Source organism: Cyclopterus lumpus, chromosome 10 (genome assembly GCF_009769545.1).
Source record: "Cyclopterus lumpus isolate fCycLum1 chromosome 10, fCycLum1.pri, whole genome shotgun sequence".
NCBI classification, from domain to species: domain Eukaryota; kingdom Metazoa; phylum Chordata; class Actinopteri; order Perciformes; family Cyclopteridae; genus Cyclopterus; species Cyclopterus lumpus.
Window position 1 is genome coordinate 17,787,579 of NC_046975.1, and position 27,966 is coordinate 17,815,544.

A 27,966-nucleotide genomic window follows, 5' to 3' on the forward strand; every position below is an offset into this window, starting at 1 on the left:
CAAAACAACAATTTTCTGTGGGTAATATAGGGATATAAAAGTGCTTTTCAGACTTAACTTTCTGCCTTGACAAACTCTTCTTCACCAACGTACACGGCAGCAACCGTGTCTCAACTTGTGTGCCTCTTTGCACAGATGTATTCATCAATTTAAAATGTAATGATAGAGTGTGCACTATTTATTATTATGTGGAAGCTGTAATAAAAGTGATGTGAAGTGCTTCAAATGAGCCGATGCAGAGGAAACATTGCAAGAGAAAAACAAAGCTCACCATCATCTTCTCCAAGAGGTCAATGATCTCCTTTTCCGAGAGGTTCATGGAGCGGTCGTCAAAAAGCGGCTGTGGAACTGGCAGCTCAACTTGGTAAGAGAGTGGATCTGTCGGGTGCTGTATGAGCGGCTTCTCCTTCTTATTCCCTGTTTTCCTGAAACTGGTGATGCGATCACGCTGAAAGAAAACAGAATGTTTGAAATATTAAAAATATGCCACCGCTAACAATCCAGTTTAGACTAAACCAAGTAGTATAAGGCTTCGGTTATTGTGGATTGTCCCCTGGAAAAACTGCCTGTAACCCAAATGTCATGTTCCCCAACATCAAAGAGTTGATCTGTTTTCTGTTTTCAGAGAACACTGTTCACTCTATTTACAGTAAACAGGATCCTCTCATGGCGATGAGAGCTCTAAAAGGTGTCTGCTATATAAAGCGGGAACTATCGGGAATGAAATGCAAAAGAGCTGCTAATTTTGCTTTATATCAATGAATCTGTTTAATAAAGAAAGGATTGGTAATCTTCTTCAAAAACCTTTTTGAGATTGTTCTGTTGAAATTCGTATTACATCCCAACAGCAACCAATTAATTAGTTCTGCCGGGGGAAAAACACGGGATCTGTGACTGTCGCAGAAGTGTAATAAGTCCAAATGTAAGGACTGGACTATCTACCTAAACTCTAGCTTTAACGCAGTGCTTCTCAAAGTGCCGTCCGTGGCTCTCTGTCAGGGGGCCCGCAAAGTCATTTGCTCAAAATCATGCTGTGTCATTAAAAAACTACAGATGGGGACCATTTACACCAATAAAATAAGCATATTGTGTCCTTCCTCCCACCCACGTTAGCTTCGGGTCAATAGAATTTGAGTGTGAAACACAGCAATAACTTCATTATTTTTTAAGTTGGAGCTTTAGACTGGTAAGTTTAGACATCTGATTTTATGGTGTCAGTATTCCTACAGTTCATCAGTATCGTTTAACAACATAGCAAATTATTAGAATAAAGAAAAATAACAACGACTAATTTGGCTACTATTACATCCTTCTGTAAGATCGTAGGCCATGTTGTTGCCTAAATCAAGGAGGTTCACTCTTTTGGGAAAAGACGTATTCGTTATTACTTGGCCAAAGGGTGGCGCTAGAGGAACGATCATTGTGGCAAGCAAATTGAGAGTTTGGGTTATTTTGTGATCTGCAATTTAAGGTGAAGAGGATGACTTTGCCTATCTAATCCCACGTCAACTTCACTGACCATACAAATGGACCCACTTTGCCACTTTGAGGCTAATAAGCAAAAGGTTTATGCAGTAAATATTTCCAATACATTGTTTTAGTCTACTTGTTTGATATTTAAAAGAAATACAGATGCACATTGTTACATACTCGAGGCGAAAACATGTGAATTTGACAAAGCATACATTATGACATTTATCTGGACTTTACTTACCATCATACCTGTAGGATTACCTGGTTTGTGCTCAGTTGACTTTACTAACTATATTCATCACTTCAGACTATTCTGCTGAATGCAGTACAGTAACGTTTAGTGCAAAAGCAGAAAAAAGTACAAAAATACATGCAACCAGTCAATGTTAGTTTTATTTAGTAAAATGGGATGGAGAGAACATGCTGGATGAATGGACACATGGAAATTAAAATGGAAAGACAGACATGACATGACGACATATATGGTGTCAAGACTCCATAGACTGTTTGCTGAAATATTACTGGATGGATCAAACATACTGGGTGCAAACACAAAAACAGCACAAGCTTCTAAGTGTCAAAGTTTGAGGCTATTTGTTAACTATGGGTATTAAAAAAGCCCCAGATGGAAACAATCTAAATCAGAAGTCCAACTGATAATTGCACACTAAATGATCTATGAGCTGCTTAAAAAAGTCTAGATGCTGTGGGCTGAATTGAAATGTAAGACATTTGTGGTGTCAAATAATAGCACCATAAAAATTACATCTTTTATTAATACAGTATTATGAAGGACAATTAAATAAATAATTGAGGCAAGTTTAAGTGTAGCGTTTTTTATAGCAACCTTAGATGTAACTTATCCTCAGTTTTTCCATGTTGGGTTAAAATGTTTGGTTATAATGTGAATTCAATGAATTCTCTCCTGGCACATTTGAACCATCCACACATTTCAGTAATAAGTCCCATGCAGCCGTGACATAACACGAGATGATGTCAAACAAAACTAGTGTCACACCAAAATTAAACCGAGCACCTTACCATATCATCAGCCAATGTTTTTATGTGTATGTTCTGTTGGAGGGAGGGCAGAGTGTGAAAAACAAGATCCAACAGAAAATGACAACACCGCACCGTATGTATCCCATCGGAAGTGCTCACACATGTTCAGTGTCCTCTGGTTACTTCTCATTTTCCTCTCAGAATCCAAATCAAGTTTCCAATGAACACATACCAGAGTGGACGTGACGCACATGTCTAAATATTTTAGATCCACAGCTGTGTGTCGTTTTCCAATGAGGGTTTGAGCATATGCCGGAGACACTAAACATGTAAAGGATGGGACAATACTTGATGATCCCAAATAATAGGGTTTAAATGTATGTTAATGTAAGTGTGTGTGTTTAAGAGTGAACATTTCAAGCGCACACACTTAAAAGACACATACCAAAATCATATATATATATATATATATAAATATAAAAGGAGACATATTTTAAGGGACCTAACATCCCACAGCCGCGAACATAATGAGCACACTTGTTCACAGCAGTCTTTGAAAACATGAAGGTTAGTTAGTGCTGCTTGCTTTTAGTTTGGTGTATCCCTAAAATAATACACTTTCGCAAGGCAATATGTCACACCCTGGCAACTTCAACCACCAAAGAGCTATTTTATCTATGCATGTACTAAAGAGCATCTCTTGTAGTGACAGTGGCTCAGCTGAATTATTAGTGTTCACTAACTGTTACTATAAAAGTCCAGACAAAGAAATCCACAACTTCTCAACTCCCTGCGTTTGCTTACAAATCAAATCTTAGTCGCCCGGGAAGAAAAAAATGCTTCACCGTAAAACAAAATTAAAACTACGACTTCTCTTTACCACAGATGTTTATCTTCATCTCAGACACAATAAGACAGGCTACTGCCAAAGGCTTGTGGCTCGGCGAGGGGACAGCCATTTGAAAACACACCTCAAATGGGAAGCAGAAGCAACACTGCCATATGCTGTGGCGCTAGGCTGTGAAGCACTAATGAGTAGGAAGATGTGGGGTGGTGATGGCCATAAAGCCTGCCTCCAGCCCAAGATTTCTCCACTATTCTAATCAAGAAACTACTGATGCCGGGGCAAGCAAACAGATTGGCTCTAACCTGCACCTCTCTCTGCGCTGTCGCTGTGGGCAACACTGAGCAGGCACTCAAGCTGCCATATCTAAAAGTAGCTTTGTCTGCAACTGCTGATCAACAGTTGGGAGATAAAGCTAAGAGGCGAAGAAAACAAAAGGTTCAGTTTCTATGTGCAGGCATCATGGTTTGTCCAAGCTGTTACTTTAAGTCGGGATAACAGATATGGCATATTCATCCAGGCATTACGCAAAGAGGGGTCCTGCCTCAGATGTCCAGGTATTTGTTACGCTCTCATTCGTGGCCTTTAGAGTTGCTGCACAGCTTCTCACAATATCAGTGGAACTGAGAACTTGACCTGGACAACAACTTTTCCCACTTCCAACTCAGAGAGCATGTATCATTAAGCCCAGCATTCTCTTGAAGTCTAAAACCGCGTGAAACAATAGCTAATTTTCAAATGGAGTACTTAAACATTTTCTAATCAATTTAACAACAATCAAACCACTGTTTGGTTAATTGCCTTGACTTGAGGGCCTTTCCTTGCCCATTATCTTGGCAACATCGCAACAATGCAATTTAACATCTAACAATTAAGCTTGCATGTCCTCTGGGCTTCTCCCGCTTATTAAACTAAACTTTTTCATCATAATAAATGTTTATTACCAAACACATATTCCTCTAAATAACCTAATCAAATTAGCTCTGGGTCCCTCCTTAATCAAATATTATTATGACTCCGTGCAGATCTTTAAAAATGAAAACACAGAGCAATATCCCAGAACCTGAGAGTCAATTTGGGGACACAGAATCATACCATGCACATTTCACACAATGTATTTTTAAATTAATATTATAAAAATTGCATTAACTCATAATAGCCTTTCATTAATCTTAGTTTCATTAGGTGGCACAAACAAGATGGACAAAGGAAAAACTTTCTTTCAAATTGGCTACCATTGCACAGCTTTTAAATAGCAACGCCTGTTATTCCCAACCAATTTAACTAGACCATCTGTATGATGTCATTTTAACTCACTCACTGGAACTATCACTATAAAATCAGTAGCCATTGATGCCTCTGTAAAACGAGTTTAGAGGGAAATTAGGTTTTACTTTAATTAGTTCTAATAATAACAAAGGATTACTGGGAGTTGGCAGTGAGGACTATAATGCAATGTGCTTGTTAACAGTTCTTGGCAACTTCATAAAACTATCTTGTGTCCCTGTGTAATCGACTGCTTGGTTCAGCTACAGGCAAAGGTGGCGTAAGTAGCACTCGCACCTTTTTTTCCAATGTGGCAAAAAAAAGTCACGTTTCCTGAAAGGGAAAAACAAACTTCCCAAAGCTGAAGGAAGAGCTGCGAGAAATGGAAGCAAATGTTATAATTACCCTTGTACACTAGCACATTTCACGCACCACGGTTAATTTGTTTAATAAACTCCAAGGCTATTTGTTGCTTATTAAGAGGGGAACAATTATGAACACACTACACTACCGAATACACTATTTGAATACACATTTCCTCTTCCCTCTCTATTGTATCTCATTGTTGCAAACAACAATTCAGGGCAGGTGGACTGATGCTGTATTGAAGATATCTTACAGACACTGCTCAGAAACATGAGGCAATATGTTATTATCAACTCATCAGAAGCAACAGGGATTGACAGAAGAGAGCTCATGGACACAGACGCAGTGCAAAACTCGCTTATTGCACTTTACACCCAACAACAACCATAACAAAAGACATACATGAATGGCCAAGATTACTTCACTCAAAAGGAAAGTATAGTATCAGCTGGAACAGGAGCAGACGAGCATACGACTTGTCCTTATAACAAAGTTGACACATAAAACACTGTATGAAGGCTGTTAATCTGCAGCGCACTCTGCTTCCTCATAGGCGTTACTGATCTTGATTTCTGTCATGAAAATAGTGTTGATGCATAATGTGCAATGTGAAGATGAAACGGCTTACACAGAAACCTTGCAGCCTCAGTCAGGAGAGACAACCTGACTGACGCGTTCGTTCACACCAAAAGCGAATTTTCGCAATGCTTTTGCTGTGAACGCAGCATTAGGAATCCCCTCCATCCATTTTTATTCTATAATATAACATTGCAGTGTGGGTTTATTTGTATTTGTATGCTTTACAATTAAACTAAATGTTTCTATTGTGACAACAAAACTAAGAGATGGAGGAGTACACTCCAGATAAAGCACACAACATGGGGGGGGGGGGACAGCTGTTTTTGTTCCAACAGTTGCTCGGAAAAACTTTAGTTTGCCAATTTGCCACAGCTTGTAAACATTACAGCACCCTGAAGCATAGTAGAAAGTATAGAAAGCGTACAGGATGCAGAGACACGTCTAATGATGGCAACACACCTTAAACTCCTAAAGCTCTCAGAGATCTACCAGTCAGCAGAATAGACACAAGTGTCCATTCATGTTAAAAACAGCTTACCATGAAGGAAGAATTGTCATTCACAAAACTCACAGCGTGGCTCGAATACTGTCAACGGTAAAAATAATGACTGCAATTGAGTCTGATACACAATAGCCACAGTCTGTATACAAACTCCTGTGGGAGTGATAGCTAATACACGTTTGTCCCTATTACCAAATGATAGATAGGAAAAGAAAGAAAACGTTATATCTTGTTCTGAATGTCTCTAAATTGGGTGGTTGCTCCTTGACATTTCATTAAGGTGCACTAGAGCTCTTGCTAGAAAGAGGTGTGGCGCCCTGTCCAGAGCCCTGACAAATGCATATATCTTTATCACAGACAGTCAAACTTTAATTAATAAACCATTATCTACCGATAATATTATTAGATGTATTATGTGAACGGAAACCAAAGGGCAGTATTTACACTGAAGAACTACTGAGCTCCAAACTGTGGCAAACTTGTAGTAACATTACAGACTAATGTCGTAACCATAAAAATCAAAATTACATCATTTGTCTTCGTGTAATCAGATACCGTGCTCAATTTTGGAGGAGTGGCATCAGACAGCACCAAATACCAACCGAGTAACTGAATTAGACGTTGTCTAAATAAATCACGTTGTCCAGATTAATCTTATTACAAAGTCTTCTCATTGGCTGCTTGTAAACTTGGGAGAGTTAGAGCTCTGCACAGCCTGCGCCGCTACGAACGATTTGTGGGAACATGAAAGTAACATTTATCCTTCTTGATAGAATTCATCAAATTAATCTTTATGTTTGCACTCGGGAGTAAACCCTTTTCAAGCAGAGAAGAGGGGAAAAGGGCACCGAAGACGCACTAAAGCTGCCTCCGAATGGAACTCGTGAGCTCGTGGTTACGACACGGGAAGTCACGTCCACAATAAGCCTGGCGTTCAAGCGCTTAAGTCGTGAGTACACTGCTGCTAGGCAACGGCAGTATTAACGTTACTGCCAGCATCTAGAAGTCAGAGAGGCTAAAATAAGGTATTGCAGGAAATGCAAAAGCATAATGACACAGGTAGAAGATGAGGCTGCAAGAAAAAACTTTTTAGAATACGTTAACTTTTTATGCACCCTAGAATGTCTTCCATGGCCTCCACATTTCTTTTACAATGTCAGCAAACACGTCACATCTCGTGAACTCTGAGCATTCCGGATATTTCCACTTCCAGGAGGTAGTGAATTCCACAAGCGCCTAAATGGACTCTTCTTGTTAACACGGTAAACACAGCCCCACTCGAAGGCAGCACGAGACCTTATTTACACTTGGCATTTCATCCGACAGGTATCCAAACTATATTTGGAGAGCCTTTATCCAGTTAGAATATATGTATCATTAAAACTGACTTTGGCAGCCAGGTAGAAATGCAAATAGTGTTTTTGCTCACACTATGCAAATAATTCTCCCAGAACGTTAAAAGACAGTAAACATCTGTTTCATCTGGGATACAGCCTTAAGTCTCATCTGTACTCCAACTTTGGTAGGTGTGCTCATTCTTCCTGCTCTAAGGCCTGTTCAAAGAAAGTGCTTCTCCGAGTTGTCTGAAGAACTTCCTCAAAATCTTTTTTTGTTTTTTTTTGTTTTACTCAACAAAACCGAGATAATTCAGTCGACCTGCTGCTTGGAACAGGGTTCCGCTCAGTTGACAACACAACAGCATGCCGGGGATGTACATTGTTAATAAACAATTCAAAAATGAACATGTATTATACCACTGTTTTGCATCAAATGTATCCATATCAATTTATTTCTATTTGCATGGTAGCAAGAAAATAATGGCATAGAAACAATACAATCAATCTTTCCTAAAGCACCAGTAAGGTTTCATTGCCACAAATCAGGTATCAGAGGGCAATATATGAGGGCATATGAAAGTTGTCCAAATGACGGCTGCATGATATTGGAAAAAAAAATGTATATTGTGATATGAAACAAACTTGAATATTAACCAATCGATACTAAATTTAAATGCATCTTCTAAAACAGACAGCACCAGTGAGAGGATCCTCCCACACTGAGCGGGCGCCTCTGATCCGCCGAGTCAGATCTTGCAGGCATGCGTCGGACCACGCCCGCTGAGAAGTGTGAAAATATACCTAGCCTGTACTGGGAAACACTCGTGGAAAATGAGTGTGCTGGTTTTCCTTCCGTATCAAGCAGCAACAAAGTTGCAGCGTGTCGTGTTTGAGTTCAAAACCTTTCAACCTTATCTGTACACCAAGTTAGGTTGGCCCTCACAGTGTAAAACATGTGTGCAATTGTTACTGATTGTTCTCTTTGTCTGCTGCACTTCAGCATACCAGTGAGGCGCCGGTGACGTACGTGATGTACAGAAGGACTCAAGTCTTATGAGCTGTGGTAGCTGTAGCACAATGTCACTCAAAAACCTACTCGTTCTCGCCGCTTGCGTTACAACAGCGAAAATAGCATCCCAAAATAGGAGAGGATTTTTTTTTTTTTTTTTTACATTCACAGCGAGAGAGGCTACATCAGAGGCCTAGCTGTCGAGAGCAAACGCCACGTGCCTTCACTCGAATGTCCTTCTGATGTGAGCAGAAAGGGAATCATTCTGCTGCAATGAATATCAGCATGGGCTGTTTTTGTTAGATGTTGTCGCGGACGACAACCCAGCAAGAGCCAGCCATGTTTACAGTATTGTGTGCATGAACGTTTTCCTCCTCGCTCGTGCCGCTCGCACGGCTATCCAACTCAGGAGAGATCGGCTTTCTCAGTCAATAAAGCACGCACTGGGGAACTTATTGCTTTGATTGACAACATTTACTATCGTCATGGATTGGACATCCTGCGATGACAATGTTGATGCTGAAATTATATATCATGCAGCCCCCAACTCTGACATGTTAATGTCAGATGTGTGCGTTTATTTCTGATCAAACTGTCATTTTATAAACAAGGAGTCACATATGAGCTGCTGCTTCTACCTACAATTAAAATAAAGACATCCACATCCAAACAAGATCGTCTGTGAGTTTGTCATCGCAAATGGGAGTAAATCAGAGAGAGTAAAGTATAGAGTGGATTTAGAGATCTAAAACCACACACAAAGTAGATCGTTTTAGAACTGCAGGCAGTGCCACAAGCATACACATGTGGCAAGTTAACATACCAACAACAAGGGACACTGCCTCTCATCCTGGCACAGTAAAATCGGTCCAACGCAAACACCATAATGGCACACTTGTTCTCTCTGGAAACTGGATAAGAAGCAATCTAATCAGAATGTCAAGTTATCCCGAATAAATACATTAAGTATTAACAGATTCTGTCTTGAGTTTCACTTGTTCATTCCAATAAGTTCCAAAAGCATTTCAGAACGTGTCATTCATTTCAAAAAGAAAAACAAAGCAACACAATAAAGAATGTACTGGTTTTCTGTGAGAGCTGAAGTGCCTTTAAAAGGGCATGGGTCTGTGGTAGCCTGATTATTTCAGGAGAGTGCTGGTGCTGTTTACAGTTTCCTAAAACAGCAACTATTGAAAAGGGGAAGAACACAAAAGCCAGTGGAGCTCAGCTTTGAATGGCACCACACTGGATGGCCTGACCATGTGACTGCAGACTAGCACAGAACTGCCCTCTGGTTATCGCCGTCTCTCTTGAAAGAAAATGTGTATTACTGTACCCTTGAGGGGTTGGCATGAGATGCAGCCATTACAATAGTTGAGGTTAGTCAGAAAAGTTGGAAATGTCTGTGTATTATTCTTAAATTGTTCATGAAATCACAGAGAAATATAATTTGTACTTACAGACTGTTGTATTATAAGAAATCCAGCAATGAGTATTGAATCACTTTTGTGATTACGAGTCCAACGTATTTTAGCTACTATTTGAAATCAAGCCATTATTGTGCATTGTTCACATGAATTAAACCTCTTTTGTTCTCTAATTGTACAAACATGTGAACTTATGACCTTGTATGTGTAAGATATTGTCTGATGCCAATTAGAGTGCTTGCTTGCTTGATTTTACAAACAGTGCAATTCCAGCAATACGTCTGTACAAATCACTAATTATGGCTGTCACATACCTCTGTGATATAATACACAACCATTTCTAAATTGTGAGTCTCTCAAGAAAAGATGACTTGGTTTTCATTGGACATGAACCGGGGAGCGCATCGAGTTAGTCGTGCTTATGCATTGACCTCCTTTCACAGTGTCCCACAATACATGAACAGTTTTATTCAGCAAATAATGTTTTGTAATTTAATGATTAATTTCTCCACTTCAAAATATTATGAGTGTGCTCCAATCTCTCCATATACTGCTCAGAAGACTTGCATCACAGCACATGCTTCCCTGACATGTTATATCGCACCGAATCTCCCAACAAATGACACATTATGTCCCATATTTACAACCGTCTGCTTTTTTTTTTTTTTTTAAGTGTGAATACAGCTGTCAACTGAATAGTAAACTAAAGTATGGCAGTGACGACGACAAACACCTTCTCTCCTCAAAGAGGGAAGCGTTGCAATCCTTCAATACCATGCGAGTGAGGGAGCGAGGAAGCCTCTCCTTCCTGGCCTACATCAGACTCTGCAGTAGCTCAGTCAAAAACACCGTCTACCACTCATGATTTATCAGACTACTTTACGCCACTATTCATTCATGTATCGTTACAAAGAGAAAACTTGATGCTCAAGCTATATGTCTTATGCAGTTTGTTTTATTATATGCAACGAAGGAAGCCAAATAAATTTCCAATTCTTAAGTCTCGGTTCGCATCTCAGAGGGTGACATTAGAGCAGCGAGTCTGTCGGTTCCTTCCACTGTGTGACTAAAGCATTCTTCACCACTTCCGCTCTCCAACTTCCTGAATGCCAATAAAACGCTCACATGTGGTCCGTTTCCTGCCTTTTCTCACACGGTCTCACAGTGGCGGTTGCATTCAATAAATGACACATGAAGTCAAAGTGTAAAAATTAAAAAGCAGCACGAGGAAGGGGGGTGAAGAAAAATCCGAAGACGACATAGCGGAAACTTTTTTGAGGTTGGCCAAACAGGATACAGGCAATGTAGAACAACCTCAAGTGTACGTGACAAGCTGACAACCTGCACTAAACACATGCTAACATGACCTAAAGCTCTTGTATCAAAGCGTCAAAGGCTTCAAAGTGACTCCGCTTCCAACAGCAATTCAAGAGTGAGCCATTAAACACGATTCTCAATGTGATACTGTCAAAACTGTCAAAAACATGAAGGCCAACAACACCGTTGCGTAGCAGAATATTTCATGCCGACACAAAAATGTACTTCTTTCAAATGTGGGCTGTGGTCTGTAGCAGAGCTGAGTGATGTGTAGGAACATCATAAATCATAGCTTCTTCCTGGAGAATCACAACATATCTTTAGGTGTGGTAAATACACATGTATTTAGTTGATGTTTATCACAATGGAGCAAAGCCACTCTGGAACTGTCATTCAAGGTTTTCATAATGTACAGAGATAAATTGCCTGATAATGTTATTCAAGGCAACAGAGTTCTATATGTGACCTTGTAATAAAAAAAAAAATCAAATGATCCAACCATTATAATTAACTTTACATTACCCATACACACGTATGAAGCAACTCCATGTCTATACAATTTCTTGGTAGCCTACAGAATGAAAAGTAGTGTCTGCCTTTCCACTGAGCTCTCTCCCATGTCCAGAGTCTCTCATTACAGACGCCACAGCTGAACTGTCCGTTCATTACTGAAGCCTTAATTACTTTAATCATAAAATGGCAAGCATGATTACGATGACATTAAATCCTCGCTTTAATTAATAAATGTTCATTACAAATTACACTCGAAAAAACCTGATGAATAATGATGGGCATGTGTCAATGTTGACACTATGCAAGCTTTTCCCGTGGCTTCATTTTTAGTCAATTTCTATAGGGCATACATTTGCGATACCATTTCAGAAACACTCAATTCCGCTAATAACGAAAAAGCATGAAAGACCATACTTAATATGCCCATTTGTCAAGCCACTGGAAATTAGCATGTTAGAATTTCCAATACTCTGAATCAACGCTGGATAGCATAGATATGAGAGTTAAGTGTCTTGATTCAGCAATAATCAACACCAGGCACCCAACGTGTGCAAACCAGGACTTCAAGTATTTCCAAACTTGTTCAAATTCCACTGTTCCCTTCGCCGACTATATACCTTAGCTAGCTCCAAACCGTACTTGGGAGACGGCTAACGTCCAGAGGATTAGCTGAAACGTTACCTGTCGATCAAAACAGTGGCTGACACTAATATAAAGCTGCTGCGTGTTAGTCAGCCCCTTTATGTTATGCCCGAAGCAGAAATACATTCTAGTCACATCATAGCCACACATTACATGGTGCCTGGCATCCTCATGGTTACTGTCAGCTCATATGCTTCCCAACATTGTTTTCTAGTTGTGTATTACTTACACTTTCCAAAGCACTTATTCCCCTGTGAGTCACACAAGAACAACTTTGTTTTGAACTGAACAAAAATAAAATTGTTGTTATAATCCCATCGCTATTCCCTTCATTGTTTTGTTCTTCCAGAACATGCTACATACATATATATATATATATATATATATATATATATATATATATATATATATATATATATATATATATATATATATATATATATATATATATATACATACATACATACATACATATGTGTATACATATATATATATATATATATATATATATATATATATATATATATATACATATGTATAGACATATTAGGGTGCACAAAATAAATGTTTATTTTCCACATTCCAATTGTAGGTCTAAAATAAGCTTGTGCCTTCACACTGTGTGTTGTTAAGTCACATAGTTATATTGATACCCTGGGATGCCTATTACCTCACTCTATTCAGTGTGAGGTCACCTTTTACTCTGGTGTGGGGAAATAGCTTTCCTTAAAAAGAAATACCTCATTGAGGTTTGATTGGATGTCGTGTTTTTACAACTTAAAAAACAGACATCACAAAGTACAGCTACAAATAGCAGGAAAGTTTTGAATTATCCCTTTCTCTGGACACGGTAGTGTTCTTCGAATGTCCTTGGCTGTGTTGGGTATCTAGATTCTGGGCCCAAAGCCCAAATGGTACTTCTGTGATGTAATCCTGCCCAGTGACTTGTTAAACAAACATACAGCTTTCAGTGTTTCTCCTCTAAAGACTGATTTGACTTTGCTGAAACCAAACTACTAAAATTACTCAGCTATCTTCTACCACTTTGCTGACTAGCCATGCAAAATGTACTGTACTTTTCAGCAGCTCTGAGTGTGGAAAGACAGCCACAGCCTCAACTTTAATCCAGCTCATGACATATTCCATCCCTGTGTCTGGACCACATTCACACAAACTACACTGCATGTCAGGAATGTAATCCTATAGCCCCATATATGGTGAAAACTATAAATAGTTAAGTACACGTTAATATTAAAGTGTCTTTTGTCAGTACGAGATGACATACTTCTCTAATAGACCTCCGCAAAGAATCTTGAAACATGAATTTCATTTTTTGGTTTCCATTTCCCTTTCTTAACAGATTCTGAATTGACGTTTCACTGAATAAAACCAGCTTGTACACTTCAGCTTATTTACATATCTGCAAGCAAACTTTGGAGTTACAGTTTACACAGGGGTGGCTCCACCCAGGGGTGAATGATTACTTTCTCCCCCAAACTCTGTGTTGAGATTTCTGTTGCAGGGACAGTTCAGGCTTCCTTTGCCTCTGACTCCTGTGGCTGGAGCATTGAGCAACAGGGAACAGGCCTGAGAACACTTAAGGAACGAAAAGCAATGATCTCACAAAGACGTTTCACTCGTGATTTGCTGAGTGCTTATGTCATCCACACTCCCTTGCAAGCAATTTATAAAGTTGGGAGGCAGGACATTCAATAGTTGCAGGCTGTTGTTAGGACTTCAAGACAACACCCTTTGGTAGCTTTGGGAGTGAATGTCATCAGGGTACATTCTGGGGTTTCCTGTCTGACAGGTAATATGGTCACACTTTCCCTTACCGGACCTTTGCTGGAACACAACCAGTGATTAGAGGTTTTATTAATCTGTACTGAGTGGTACTGCTTTCCTCATTATGTCAAAGTTTGACTGAGGAGTTAATGAAGTTATTAGCAGTCAGCTTCTGTGTCTGCAATCAGTCCAACTTGGCTCATTGGTCACATTCTACAAAAGTAGAAACACAAATCAACAGGCCTATAGAGGCCAACTATAAAGCAACACTAGTGCCAGTCAATTATTGGCTGTAGAGGCTTCGTCTAAAAAGTTAAACTGTCGCCAAGCTTTCCATGCTGACAAATATGGAAAAACAGAAACGATGATCAACAGCAACCAAAGCAAAATAAAACGGTCAACCACTGGTTCCTACAGCTGTGTAAGCAGTGGCATGCACTTAACACTCAGTTATAAAGTTTAGATTTACAGTTTTACTGTGGCACTATTGTTTATCATGGAAAGCATCTGGATTCTTGCAACGTCACAAGATCATACAAGAATTGTGGCATCACCTATCACACAAAAAATCCAATCAGCTTTCTGTGAGGGGCCACAGGCCGCCACGGGTTTAGGTGTGTGAGAGACGACACGGGGGTGCGACTTTTCGTGCAATACAACCATGGCGGCTCCCAAAGAGGTTAGCATAGATGCTGCAATAGCATCAGTTAAATCAGAACGGAAGAGTTTTTCTTCATTGAAAGAAGAGCAAATAACAACACTGAATGTATTATTTAGTTGTGCTCAATGGAAAAGATTGTTTGGCTCTTCTTTGGAAGCGCTAGATCAAGACTTCATACTGAATCCAAGACAACACCTGCACCACTCCCATCAACAGTTCACAACACCCCAAGTCGTGATTTATTTCCAGGCAATGACCGGCATGCTTAATGACACCACAGCTCCAATGATGCAGACTCAGGGTTGCCCACTTTCTAAATAAGCACACTCCTCACTCTATATTAACTATTCCACTAGGCAAAACCAATAGAGAGGCTATAAATTAATTTAATGTTGACCCAGTTTTCAGTTGCTATCTAATAGATAATGTCGTCCTTTGACATGTATCATTTATTGTGCTGATAAAACTGCTCAGGCTTACCTAGCATAAGTTTTATCAATCCTACACACAGTTCATAAAACCGCCACAGACCGCAGATATCATGCTTTGCAATGAGTCATCCCGCAAGTGAACTTTGTATATGAACAAATACGTTGAAGCCCAAGTGTCACAACAAGAATGCTCTTCCAAAAAACTTTCAGGAGATGTATTGACGGGGATCATCACATGATGCACTGAGTGCTTTGAAAAGTAAAGCACTCAGCGTAACACTATCTCTTTTGCTCAGCTCTAACAGCTATTAGCTGCTCTGCATCGGGCTACATTAATAAAGAATAACAGCAACACATCAATAACTATGTGAGCCTCATCCTGCCGTTTACTAACTGTACAGGAGTTATGTATCAACTTGGTTTGGTTTGATTTGACTTCATCATTATACTGGCTGACTAAAAAAAAATTGAAAACTATCAGAAAGACAAATCTTTCAGTGCAATGTGGCCAATACATTTTTTTTTTCCAGGGTAGAAAAAAAAAAAAAGTGGTGAAATGTTCTGCAACCATGCAACTTTTCTCTGCCTTACCAAAATTGACAGGAAAAGTAACCCTTGCTTGTGGGACTACAGGATGTAGCTTACTGCAACCTCTGTACAAGCAACAGCAATTAGTCTTTCTGAATACTTACCAGCTTTTTGTTTTTACCCTCGTCCTCGCTGGACTTCTTTTTAGATGGTTTATTCGGGTCATCCCCACCGCTGGCTTGATCCATTGTGGGCTCTTAGTTAGTTCCTCTCCAGAAAGACGTTATGCGACTTGCCTCTCAAAAGTTGGCAAACTCCAGCAGCAAGCTTTTCAACAAGTACGGCAAACCATTCAGGGTTAGGTCTTTTCAAAATCCATTCCGTTCAAAAGGGTAATAACTAAATTGAAGTGAAGCCGCTTTCAAACAGTTCTCGGAGAGTATCCAAAAGTCGAAGAAGAGGTGTGGTAGGATATGGTATCCGTCCTGATGCCTCCTCAGCCAGGGAGCAAGTCACTACACAGCGGGCAAAGGCTTCCTGAAATGAACAGAATATTATGCACACATTAAATAGAGATAATTACTTGGGCGTTAAGTTCCACGAATGGTTGCATTAACACGTGTTTCCCTTGAGCGGCTGTGTTAGTAAGTGTGCAGGGTGCAGATGCATTCAGTGGATATCGTGAACGGTCAAAACAGATGTAAACAAACATGGAAGAGGAAGCTGGAGACAGCTCAGTAAAAATAAAATAATAATAATATTAAATCCAAAGTGTCTTTACGTTTTCATACAGAGCCCTGTGTTTGGACAAATACATTGTTAGAGAAAGCTAACTTACAACCGTGTAACTTAACAATAATATAGCAGTAACTGACAAAAAAGCGGTCTCGTGTCCGCCAGGATGCTGTGGCAGATCTCAACGTGCGATGACAAAGCTTTTATTCAGCGGACAAGACAGCCATTCATCTGAATTAATGAACAATTGTTGGAATAATGGAAATCACCGTTGTTCTCTTTGCTTGGAATACTTTGCACTGCTCTACACTTAGCCGGGCTAGCATACATTGACGACCGTAACCTGCCGAACATTATCTATTTAGACAGCCACCGTGAAACACAAACACACACAACACTGCGCTGTAAATTACAGAATGAACAATTCATAAAATGTCAAAGAAAACTCACAAAAATCCCATCCAAAGCTTACATTAGCAGCCAGGCTTGACTGTCAGGCCCACGTTGATCCCGCCCTCGCAGATTCCGATTGGCCCGCGCGATACGGAAGGAGTGCGGATCCCAGTCGCTATTGGTCAGCTCCGTCGACAGTCATAAGGTCGGCGTGGCGACGGAAGGGAGGAGACTGTTGTGACGTGAGGTTAGTCTGATCTCGCAGCAAGCTGATGGGACTCATTCAGTTGTAAGAATAGATTTCCGAGTGGATTATGAAAGAGTGCCTGCGGATGGGAAGCAAGCCCGGGACACACCCTGGGTGCGTGCGTGCTCAAACAAACACACCCCAGATCTGTGTGTGGGATCATAACAGCTGCTGGTATATAGTTATCCAGTTATACAATAACTATATTTTATTTTTTGCATAATTATGTAAGAAGGACATTTTAGGGATATTGTTTTTTTTTTCCATCACAAGCTTAATAATTGCTAGTTATATAGTTAGTTATATTTGTCAATTGACAGAAAATGTATCAACAGCAATTATAACAATTGTCTCTAAATGTCATCATTATTGATTGAAAAAAGAATACAAACTAGAAAACAATAAAATATAAACGTTACCGTGACAAAATATTTTGGGGTCCACTTTTATCGAGGCTTTTATGCAGATCAAATGCTGTTCATTAGTTGTCATGAAAATTACTCAGTTATCTTCATGTGACTTCAAGTTTGGAACTTCATCAAAGGATGCGCAAACTCAAGGGTATATTTGGTAATATGCTTTATTGTCTCTAGACTGTGTCTCTGCTCCCCTCTCTCATGCCTCCACCTGTATGCACCATATATAGGGCAGAGTCACTCAGGCCTTGATTACCTGCAGCTGAGGCCAATTAGGCCTATTCCCAGCACCTGTTCCCTGAACCACTCCCCCACACCCCTCCGCAGCTGAGCCTAACCACGCCCCAGCCCCCACATATAGATTAAACAAATGAGATATAACATGTTAGGCATGTGGACTTATTATCGTTCATCAGCAGCAGTCTTTGGGCAAAGCTAAACTAAACTAACCAGCTGCTCTATTTTATGATTACCATATAGACATGATTGTGTTTTTAATATTCCTCTCATCCAACTCTTATATATTTAAGCATATTTCCCAAGTGTCGAACTATTACATTTTTGTAATTTAATGATAAATGCCATACATTTGGTGATTCCAGCTTCTAAAAATGTGTTGCTTTACTGAGTCTTGTATAATAGGAAATATAATATAAGAAATATATTATATTTCTTAATTTAAATATATATTTAAATATTATTAAATATATAAGAAATGTAATATCTTTTGGATTTGAAATTAAATAAGCAATTTCAAGATATTACTTTTACATTAACTAAAGGTGAATATGATCCCATATTTGGGATAAAGTTACATGGAGCACAACTAAATTGTAAATGAATGTGGCCACAGTTCCAATGCAGTAATAAACTTGGATCGTGGCACTCCAAAAAACACGGACGGGTCTTAATTCTATGACTTCAGTTCGGTTGACGTGTTTCAGCAAACAAGCCTTCATCAGGACCAGAGTACCAATGATTGACCCCTCAGCAGCATGAATTGGGGGACATAGTGTGAGGTTCAGCATCCCTGGCTGAATGATGGTCTATCACTGTGTCGGATGGTTCACAAACACTTTAATGAAGACAAGAGATTGTGCCCTTGTCAACCAGGAGATAAACAATCAAAAAAGACAATTTTGCCCTTTTGTTGGGAAGACATGGACAGAATGATTTGTCTACTTATAGAGTATGTGTCCAGTTGTCTGATTGCCCCACAGACACCAGGAAAGTAATCATTTAACCTTCCTGGTGAGTTCAGATCTATATTGACCAGTTTTCAACTTTAAATTGAAATAAATGGGGTTTCTTTTGTCTGATCACCAAGAGGTGTTGTGACACTACAAATGTTTCTTCCATTCTTCTTCTCTTCAAGAGAAAACATATCAAGAGCTCACATCCAGCGATACAGTCACACTCTTACACTTGCATCATGTCCTTCTCTCACAAATCTCACTTCTCCAATCAAGAAAAAACATTAGAAACCAACATATGTAATATGTTGGTTTCTATATGTAGGTATATGGGAACAACACAATGTTGATCTGACCACAACATGACCGAACATAACACATCAGCGTGGGGAGTTTTGCTCTATAAATAGGCTTCTCTCTTAAGCCCACATATCATTCTGTTGCCTGTGACCACCATATGCGAGAAGCTAACTGTAAATAAGACACTTGATCTCTTTATTTGGATCATTTCCCTGATGAGCAGAAGATTATGGGGCATGAAGACGAGGTGGAAGAGGAAGTCTCTATGATAGGGGAAAATACTAAAAAGGATCAGAACCAAGAGTAACACATTTTATACCGCAAAGAAACACTCAACTCTTTTACAGGCAAACTAAAGTATTGGACACATTCTAATTTTGACCATGTGATGATGCATTATTGAAAAGCACTACTTGTATTGAAACATTTAATTCCTAATCACAAAGGTGTGAGAGGAAAAGGGGTCACAAGAGTCATTAGGATTCATCCTCTCGAGCAGTGGTTCAACCTTTTTTCAGTGATGTACCCCCTGTGAAATATTTCTTCAGCCCAGCTAGCGCAAAGCATTTTTGGTTGAAACAAATATTTAATATACAGCCCTGTGCCATCAGTGTCCGATTTAAAATAGAATATTAAAAATTCAGTTTATGAACTTACACTTATATTTTATTGAATATTTATTAAATAACTTTTTAAAGGATTTTTGACAGGCACAGGACTGCCTTTACGTACCCCCTGGTTGCACCCAGGTGTCAGAAGCCAACAAACCTGTTTGCACCCAGGCGGTACAGCCAAATGTGGCAATTGGTGTATACAAATCAGGCTGAGAGAAGGCCAGGGCCAGTTTGGTGAGAGATGCCGGGTGATGGAGGAAACAGCTACAGCTGAAAAAACAAACACAAGCCAAAAAAGGAAAATGTCAGCATACTGCTTTACGAGAATGTGCAAAAAGGTTTTACAACCATCTGCATGCTATCATACTGCAACTCGTGTAAATTAACCTCCACAAACACACACAACATTTCAATACAAATCCTGCAGGAGGGAAGAACTGAACTGAAATTTGATTCAATATATGATTTGATTGCATATAGTGCATAACATTACGTTACTAAAATAAGTTACCTTCTTGGCAAATAATCTTTTCAGATTTAATTGTTCCTTTTTCTGGATATTAATTATATTGGACTGGCATAGTGATAACCTAACCTAACCTTGTTGTTTGTACGGATTCTGCAGGATCACTTTCAAGATAAATGTCCAATTCCAGAAACACTCCTCTAAAAATATGTAAAGCATTTTGGGCCATATTTTTCAGTTTCCTCTCTATGATATTATGTTTGAGTCCAGCTGCTTGAAAGCAGCTCCAAACATTAAATTAGGTCATTCAGCTTTCCATCTGCCCATGTTGGACCAATGTCCTTCACTGTTGGGTTGGACCTATTGGATATTTTGCAAAACTGCAGCAAAGCAGTGCTTGCAGTTTGTGAATCTAACTACTGCACAGTACATTTTCAGGGAATACATTATAAACATTAAAACCTTTAGATAGATTAATCCAAGAACATCACAAACACAACCATTGCTACAATAGGGTTCATTCCTGGTTCATATTAGATCCAATTTCTTTGTGAAACAGGTCAACAATAAAAACAAGGCAAAATGAACATGCAGCAGTGAAGCTGATTCTGCAGCTCAGAAATAACATCTTGCATGCACTGTGTGTTGCTGTAGTTAATCCAATGTTAATCCAAATGCCAGCGATGTTATAGTAATGACCCTGGTGAGTCTGTGTCTATTTTTTGGGGTAGCTAGCATACACTGGAGTCAACGTTCCCTTGCAAGCTCTAAAATTAAATGCATGCAGCTGCTCTGGATGTGGGACATCATTTTTCCCAAAAGTCATTAGTCCATTCTGACACGACTGACCATGGCCCTGAAAATTAAGATACTCCCATGATTAAAAAATAATACTTTTTTTTCTCTCCAAAGTATGGTGTTGAATGCTTTTCCGTTGGCGTCAGTCTCACAACGGCACTAGTTGGACTTTGTGAAGAATCTGAAAATATCACCAGATTAATTAAAAACCTGTTGGTTGAAGATGGTTGGAATCCTAACTTGACTTGTTGTGATCAAAAGTGCACTCTGTATACGCTGGGGCTGTTTGAGTCGAGCAGTTATTTAATTCTTTACTTCAACCAAAAGTTTTCCATATTTACTATTCACATCCTATTAAGCACTTGGCCTAAAGGTCCAAACTGAACCTCCCAGCATGCTTTGCACTTGTTATGCAGAGCCAACCCTCTCCTATTACAGTATGACATGACTTAGAAAGATATGAGGATGTCGTAGGCACTGTGTTTTGACCTGAGAGATGAAATGACTCGTAAATTATTCATTGCCCCCCCATCGTACTACAAGGCAGCACCGCATTCCTTTCTAGTCTGACAGAGCGCACAACAAACTTAGAACAAACTCGACTAAGTTTCTTTACCACTGCCAAACCCAAACATATTGCTTAAATAAATGATGCAATATTTGGAACATTCTTTGCTTGTTTTGCTCAGCTGTGTTTTGTTTGCTCAGTATGTTGATGAACATCATAGAGTTTCTAATGCTGTGTTATTTCAAATTTGAGGTGCAAAATTCCAGAAGGATGTGATACAAGTGAGCAGTCGCTGTATCTGACATTTTTCTGTGTTACCGTCCTTTTTGCAACTATTAATCTTCAATAGTTTAATTTCACTTCAGAAAAACACATTAAAAGACTACAAGGACACCAACACTTTTATCGAGCCTTCACTGTATAAAACAACATTAAAATACACTTTTTATTGACAACTGCAGAGAGATATTTGTATACCAATTCATCTGCTGAAGGTTGATCTACCTGTTGCCATGGAAGCCAGCGACAGGAGTGTGCTATTGAAAAGGCACTTTAAAACATTGCTTGTGTGACAGCAAGGAGTCACTCACAAAAGAAGTGTCAGAGTGGAGCGTGTCAACTCTCGATGTTATGCAAATGCAGTAGAGCCTCTCAGCGTGCATCTTCATATGGTTTGCAGCACATCATAAGTGGCAGCAGAGTCTATGAACAATATAATGTCAAAAGGCAGACTGTATATGACGTCAAGCATGAAGACCTTTGCTTGACCTCAAGCTTAACTCTACTCTGTGTTTGCACATGCAGCAGCTGACGGCGCATAATGATGATAACAAATCATGGAGATATAGATTATGGAACAGTTGGATGATAAGAATCACTTTGTTTTTTTTGGGGGTCACAAACGTTGCTTGGAAATTTACGAAATTCCTTCCTTAAACTTAAATTCAGGAAAGTAACATTAATACTCTTGCATTCATGAGGAACATATTGTACGAACTGATGATAGACTGCAGACGTGAAATAGATTTACTAAAGTGACATTGCACTCACTGATCAATTACGCAAGCTTAAAAAGATGTTTACGCATTCTGAAGTAAATTCACTACTTTTTTTGATTGTCTGACATTTTTTTGATAAGAATACATATCAGTTACTGAGAAATGAGCACTACTTACTTTGTCTAAACTGACACATCTTAGTGAAGAGAGACAGAAAAGGTGCATGGGAGATTGGTGATGGAAGGAAGCAACAAAAGGCAGATTTGTTTTTTCTGCAAGATGTGGATTTTATAATAGTTGCTTTATCAAGCTGTGCCTTTCAGAGTTTATACACACACACACACACACACACACACACCTCACCACTTGCTACATGTATCCCACTGCTGTTCTTGGCAGACCTTCCCTGTGTGGTTTCCAAGCGTTAGGATTGGCCAGACGTCAATGCTCGCCAGCAGTGGTATCCATAATTACGCCTCAACACCCCACTTTGGACATGTTTCTCGTAAATGTAACGTGCAAAATTGTTATGTGCCAGTACAAAATATGAGATAATCTTTTATACTTTTACTGATGACTTATGAGTGCACCAGCCCATATCAGACAGTTAACTGAGCCGCTAACCCGTTTTTTTTAGCACGTTCCAGTTGTCAGCACTGAGGTCTAGCCCAAAAACAAGAATTCATCAACTGTTTACCATCAGCTTAGTTTTACAGACTTACATTTACTGAAGGGTATCCTATAACTTATTACAGGTAGAGCAATTTCCCAGATGTTTAACATGTGGCAAACATCCATCAAACACTTTATGCATTCCCTGAGGCTCATGGTTGTGTGAGGTGTTGATTTGTTGGTATTATTCCTGACAAACACCGACAGCACAGCCATCAGTAGGGACACCTACTACCTACTAGTTTTTCAGAATATACATTACTTGACCATTAAAAGCAGAAGGGAGCAAAGGGACAAGAAAAAGACAATCAAAAGCACCTTGCTTACAGTGTAAATTTAGTTAAGCTTCTGCAAAAACATGTAACAAAAACATCAGTTACTGAACAAAACATGGAAATACTGTACAAGGAGCTTCCAAATGCCATTTTTTTTGTTGGGTGTATTTGATTAATGGACATCGAAAACCTAAATCAACACTATTGTGATTGTTGAGGTCACTCTTTCGGCCACAGTGTTCCAATCACAATCTGAGTGACAATGACTGGATTCAATGTGGAATTAAACAGCACACTACATCCTACTGTGAACTCCAAGTAAAGGAATGAATGACACTCAACTCAACATGCAGCTGCACTTGTAAAAGAGGAATAAACAGGAGCACAAGTTGATGCTCCAGATTTGTCCTTTTGGGGTTCAGGATGTTCAGTCTAAACAGGCTTTTAAGCGGATGGCAATTAAAGTGCACAGCCCATGCAGTAAACAACTTGACTCTCTATCCGTAATCGGCTTCACCACAAGAAAGATCCATTGTTCAGGCCGGGCAGCAAATACAGTACAGGACAAATGCTGCAGTTTCCTTTAAAAGGGTGCAGACAGGAGCAGCATAAAGGCGCAGTACTTGGCAATAGTTCTACTTAGTGCTTCTTTGTAAGGACTTAGGAAGACGTGTAATTACTCATTTCCAACTTGACAGTCCCTACAGGTGACTGTGACCTTAATTTAGATAACAACAGGCAGATTTGAGAAATGTTCACCACTTTCTGTGGGGTATCCATGTTGATTTTTATTGTCCCTGCAGGGGGCTTGTACTTAATTTAGGTTGACATTCTACACGGGACTGACCAAGCCCCCCAATTTAAATTCATTGTTAGGAGAAGTTATGCTCCTGAAAATAGCTCCAGTCATTAATTTCAGGAATAATTTTCTGAAGTCTCCTTAATTAGAAATCATTCAATGCTCAGCATTATTGCCAAAACCACCTTGTAATTAAAATGCTAATTCAGGCAGGATGTAATTGTTGCAGAGAAACCTGGAATCCCCGAGATGACAGCGAATATATATTTGAAGTGCCACCCAATTCAAAAAATACTTAGGATTCAAGTAGGCAAATCAGACTCGATGAAAGGTGACTGGGTACAAAATGCAAGAACTTTCTTTTCCCTTTTTCTTTTTCATATGCAAACTGACTCATGCGGAAAGTCTCTTCACAAGCATGTCTAGTAATTCCTAACCCGCTTATATCTAGTAGGCCTACTCAAACCCAGCAGAGTGCACATTAATATCAACTTCAGCCGATTACCATCATTGCTTTTCTTACTGTTCTCTATCATTTGCATCTCTGCACTTGGTATGCACACTGCTGCGCCACACAACATTTCACTCATTCAGAAACCCTGGAGCGATGTGCCCCTGACCAACGCGTTTAGCCTTCAAATGCTCCGCTGGCCAAAAGTAGAAGCCACCGGTTGTACAGAACTGATGTTTGAATATATCAAACAGAATGTAAAGCCGGCGCTTGCCGGAGCATGCATCCTCATACTGCATTGGTCCAAATAATACAGTACAAATTAGTCGAGATATGTGAATAGACAGTCCAAGTCAACCACGGAAGATATTCTTCTTAATGTAAAATGGCACAATATATTCAACATTGAAATTTAAGGATAAAATGTCTAGGTGGAATCGTTATCTCTTTTTATTAGTGTTGAGTGCTTTGAGCTTCTCTGTAGAAATGTCAAGATGCCTGTAAAAGATTACACAGCATACAATAACGACAAAGAGGATAATAGAGACGTGAGTTACAATATTAGTGCACTCATCTGAAACTGGAAGCTGCACAGAACACCCTGTAAAAGCAGTAACACAGTGGTACGCACACAGAGCACGGAACAGCACGACGGCCACTTCAAGCACAGATATAAGGAATTCAGAAAGAATGCAGTTGAACTGGAGCACTGAACCCAATACCACAGCGCATACTTCTCGAGTTTATGGAAGTTGCATTGTGTGTTTGTTTGCATCCAGGACCAGCATGACCCGAGTCTATCAGTGACTAATGAACATATTCCTCTTCCTGACATAAAGTATATATAGCCGTACTGTTCCAGACTCTGAGGGTAAGAGTATGAAATACAAATTCAGTAGCACTTCCTTCCTTGGGTACGTGTTAAAACTGAATCCTAGCGTCGCTTTAGATGATTTAGAAAAGAGTTCTTGGATGGAGATAAATCAGGTGGACCGAATGGACAGAACGGGGTGGACAGATTGCATGGAGAAAGATATTGCTTTTTCGAAATCACACTGCATTTCATTTCCAACTGAAAAGCAATGACATCAAAAACCAAAAAAGCGGTTGTTTTAAGGACGCCATTTTTTTTGGTATCATGTTTGATCTGTCTTAGATTATTTATTCAGGTAACAATGTATTGGAAACATAATCAAAGTTGATATTTCGTTCATGAATTCACAAATATGTGCAGCATGACTGCAGCATTTTCACCCAAAAATAAATGACATGTTTTTGTTCCACGAATTTTGGATGCAATGAGAGTGTTGGCGTGATACATACTCTATGGTATATTACACATTCTCAAGTCAGGTCATTGAGCCAGCGTCTCTGACCACGGATAATGTAGATTCAAGCCCCTCAGTCAGTACAAGACTAAAGGTGGAGCTTTTCACACGAAATCATGACGAATGCTCACTGAGCAGCAACATGAACCGTGTAGAAACCAATAAAGGTGCACAGTGAGGTGACAACCAGTACAAACCATCTAATACAGTGTCATTCCAGGTGCCCAAGGACAGGAAAGTCCTGGTAGAAGCAAGTATGTAAAATCTAATCTACAGGGATGTGCCCCTCACAACCCTCATCCCATAGGCAAATTAAGATGCTGTCAGTCACTCAGAAGGTAGCTGTCAACTCAACACATGTCCCCCCCCAGTGACAGGGCAGAGTGGCTCTGTCTGCTGCTCTGTCTGACTGGCAAAATTGAATGCTGTCAACGTGTTGATTGTTATCACGAAAGGGAGAGATTTTGGTTTGCAATTTGACCGGCAATTTGATTCGACATTTTCAACCCAAACCACAAATAAAACACATATATCCAGAGAATATCCTCTGGACTTCCCACTTGGGTGAGCGGGTGAGTGGTAGTGGCTGCGACCACACGCCATTTGGTCTGCTTCGGGAACCAACCCAGGCCGTCATTGCAAATCAGAAAAACTGCTTCCCAGCCTGAAGCCCACCTGAACACAGCTCTCCAGGGCTGGGAGAGAGTGGAGAGTCAGTCAGGATGCAGACGGTGGCATGCCAGGGCTGTGGAAGCGAAGGAATGTCTTCCCTGAAAAGTATGAGCTGAGAGAGCAAATTACCAACCTCCCGAGGAGAGGTGTCATTTGTAATACAACGCTTTAAGCTTTAGGGACAGCTAGCATTGGGTCTGAGAAACTGTCAGACCCAATGCATTTATTTCAACGAACAGTGCGAGGGAGGCAGGTAAATGTTCAACCATGGCCACATAATTCAGCTCGTTCACTCATTCTTCAGGCTGGAGGGAAACTTAGGGTCTCGTCTTTGTCTCTGGATTCTTTCAATATTAAGCTATGAGGGTGGTACAGGTTTAAGGCTGAGTTCGTAGGTGGTTATGACCGGCTTCTTCTGACTCTGAATGCTGTAGTTTCGGGTCTGTTGAATTGCAGTCGAGATCACAGTTGATGGCGTATCAGCCGCTGTGAAACAAAGACGAGGCCCTGGGCTTTGTGTTGCAAGGTTACCAGCAACTTGGCCAAAAGCATAGAAGTATGAATCACTAGACAGCATTATTATAACGCAGAATTATTTGATGATGCAATGATTTCGTTGCAGCCGGGGGCGATTCAGAGAGACCTGCGGTGATTGATGAAGAATAAAGAAGAACAGAACAAAAAGGGCAACTTAATACAGCAACAAGAATTCTAGTTTATAGCTTTTAAAATGCTCATGGTAGCAATATCTCAGCAAAACAAGACAAACGCCTTTCTTTTCGGTATGTTTTGCGATTTAAATGAATTACAGTTTTAACACAAAGTCCAAAATAAACGCCACTTTCTGCCCATGTTGTGCCAAATTGATTAGGTGTGATAAACCTGCAGTCTATCTTTGAAACTTCAAACAGAGTTGCAGCGAATCCCACCTCTGCTTCTCCGGTGTGGAGCAAGCAGCAGGCTGTGTGTTTGCACTGAGAGAGGAAGAGGGCAGCTCTGGGACAGGAAACACAAGAAGATTTCCCTGGTGGGGAGCTCTATTAGTCTGTCATAGATTTACAGAGGAAAAACACAATGGAGGCTGCAAACACACAGCTGAACTCACTGTTGGAGATCCCCTGGACCACTGTAATAATCTCAGTATTTACAGCAAGCATCCATGAACGTATATACTCCTCTGAATTTGAGTGTATTCAATTGATTTATTCTTTAAAACGTTTTTGATTTATCTAAGTGATTTATCTGTGATTTATCTGTGGGTTAGTGGTTAGCATGCCCTTCTTTCAATCAGGGGGTTTGCGGTTCAATCCCCGCCCTAGTCTATGTGTCCTTGAGCAAGACACTTAACCCTGCATTGTTCCCTGTAGCTGTGTCTACAGTGTATGAATGAAACATGATTGTAAGTCGCTTTGGATAAAA

At 39.8% G+C, this 27,966-nt stretch overlaps 1 protein-coding gene across 1 annotated transcript in view; it reads right to left on the reverse strand.

The window, feature by feature from the left end:
- diaph2 (diaphanous-related formin 2) overlaps window positions 1-17,102 on the reverse strand; it is a 347,468-nt gene extending 330,366 nt beyond the window's left edge. Inside the window, 4 exon segments of the mRNA XM_034542988.1 lie at window positions 272-448; window positions 2,515-2,547; window positions 15,847-16,219; window positions 16,868-17,102. Coding sequence (XP_034398879.1) covers window positions 272-448; window positions 2,515-2,547; window positions 15,847-15,930 — 294 coding nt within the window. The 5' untranslated portion in view covers window positions 15,931-16,219; window positions 16,868-17,102.
- Between the last annotated feature and the right edge of the window lie 10,864 nt (window positions 17,103-27,966).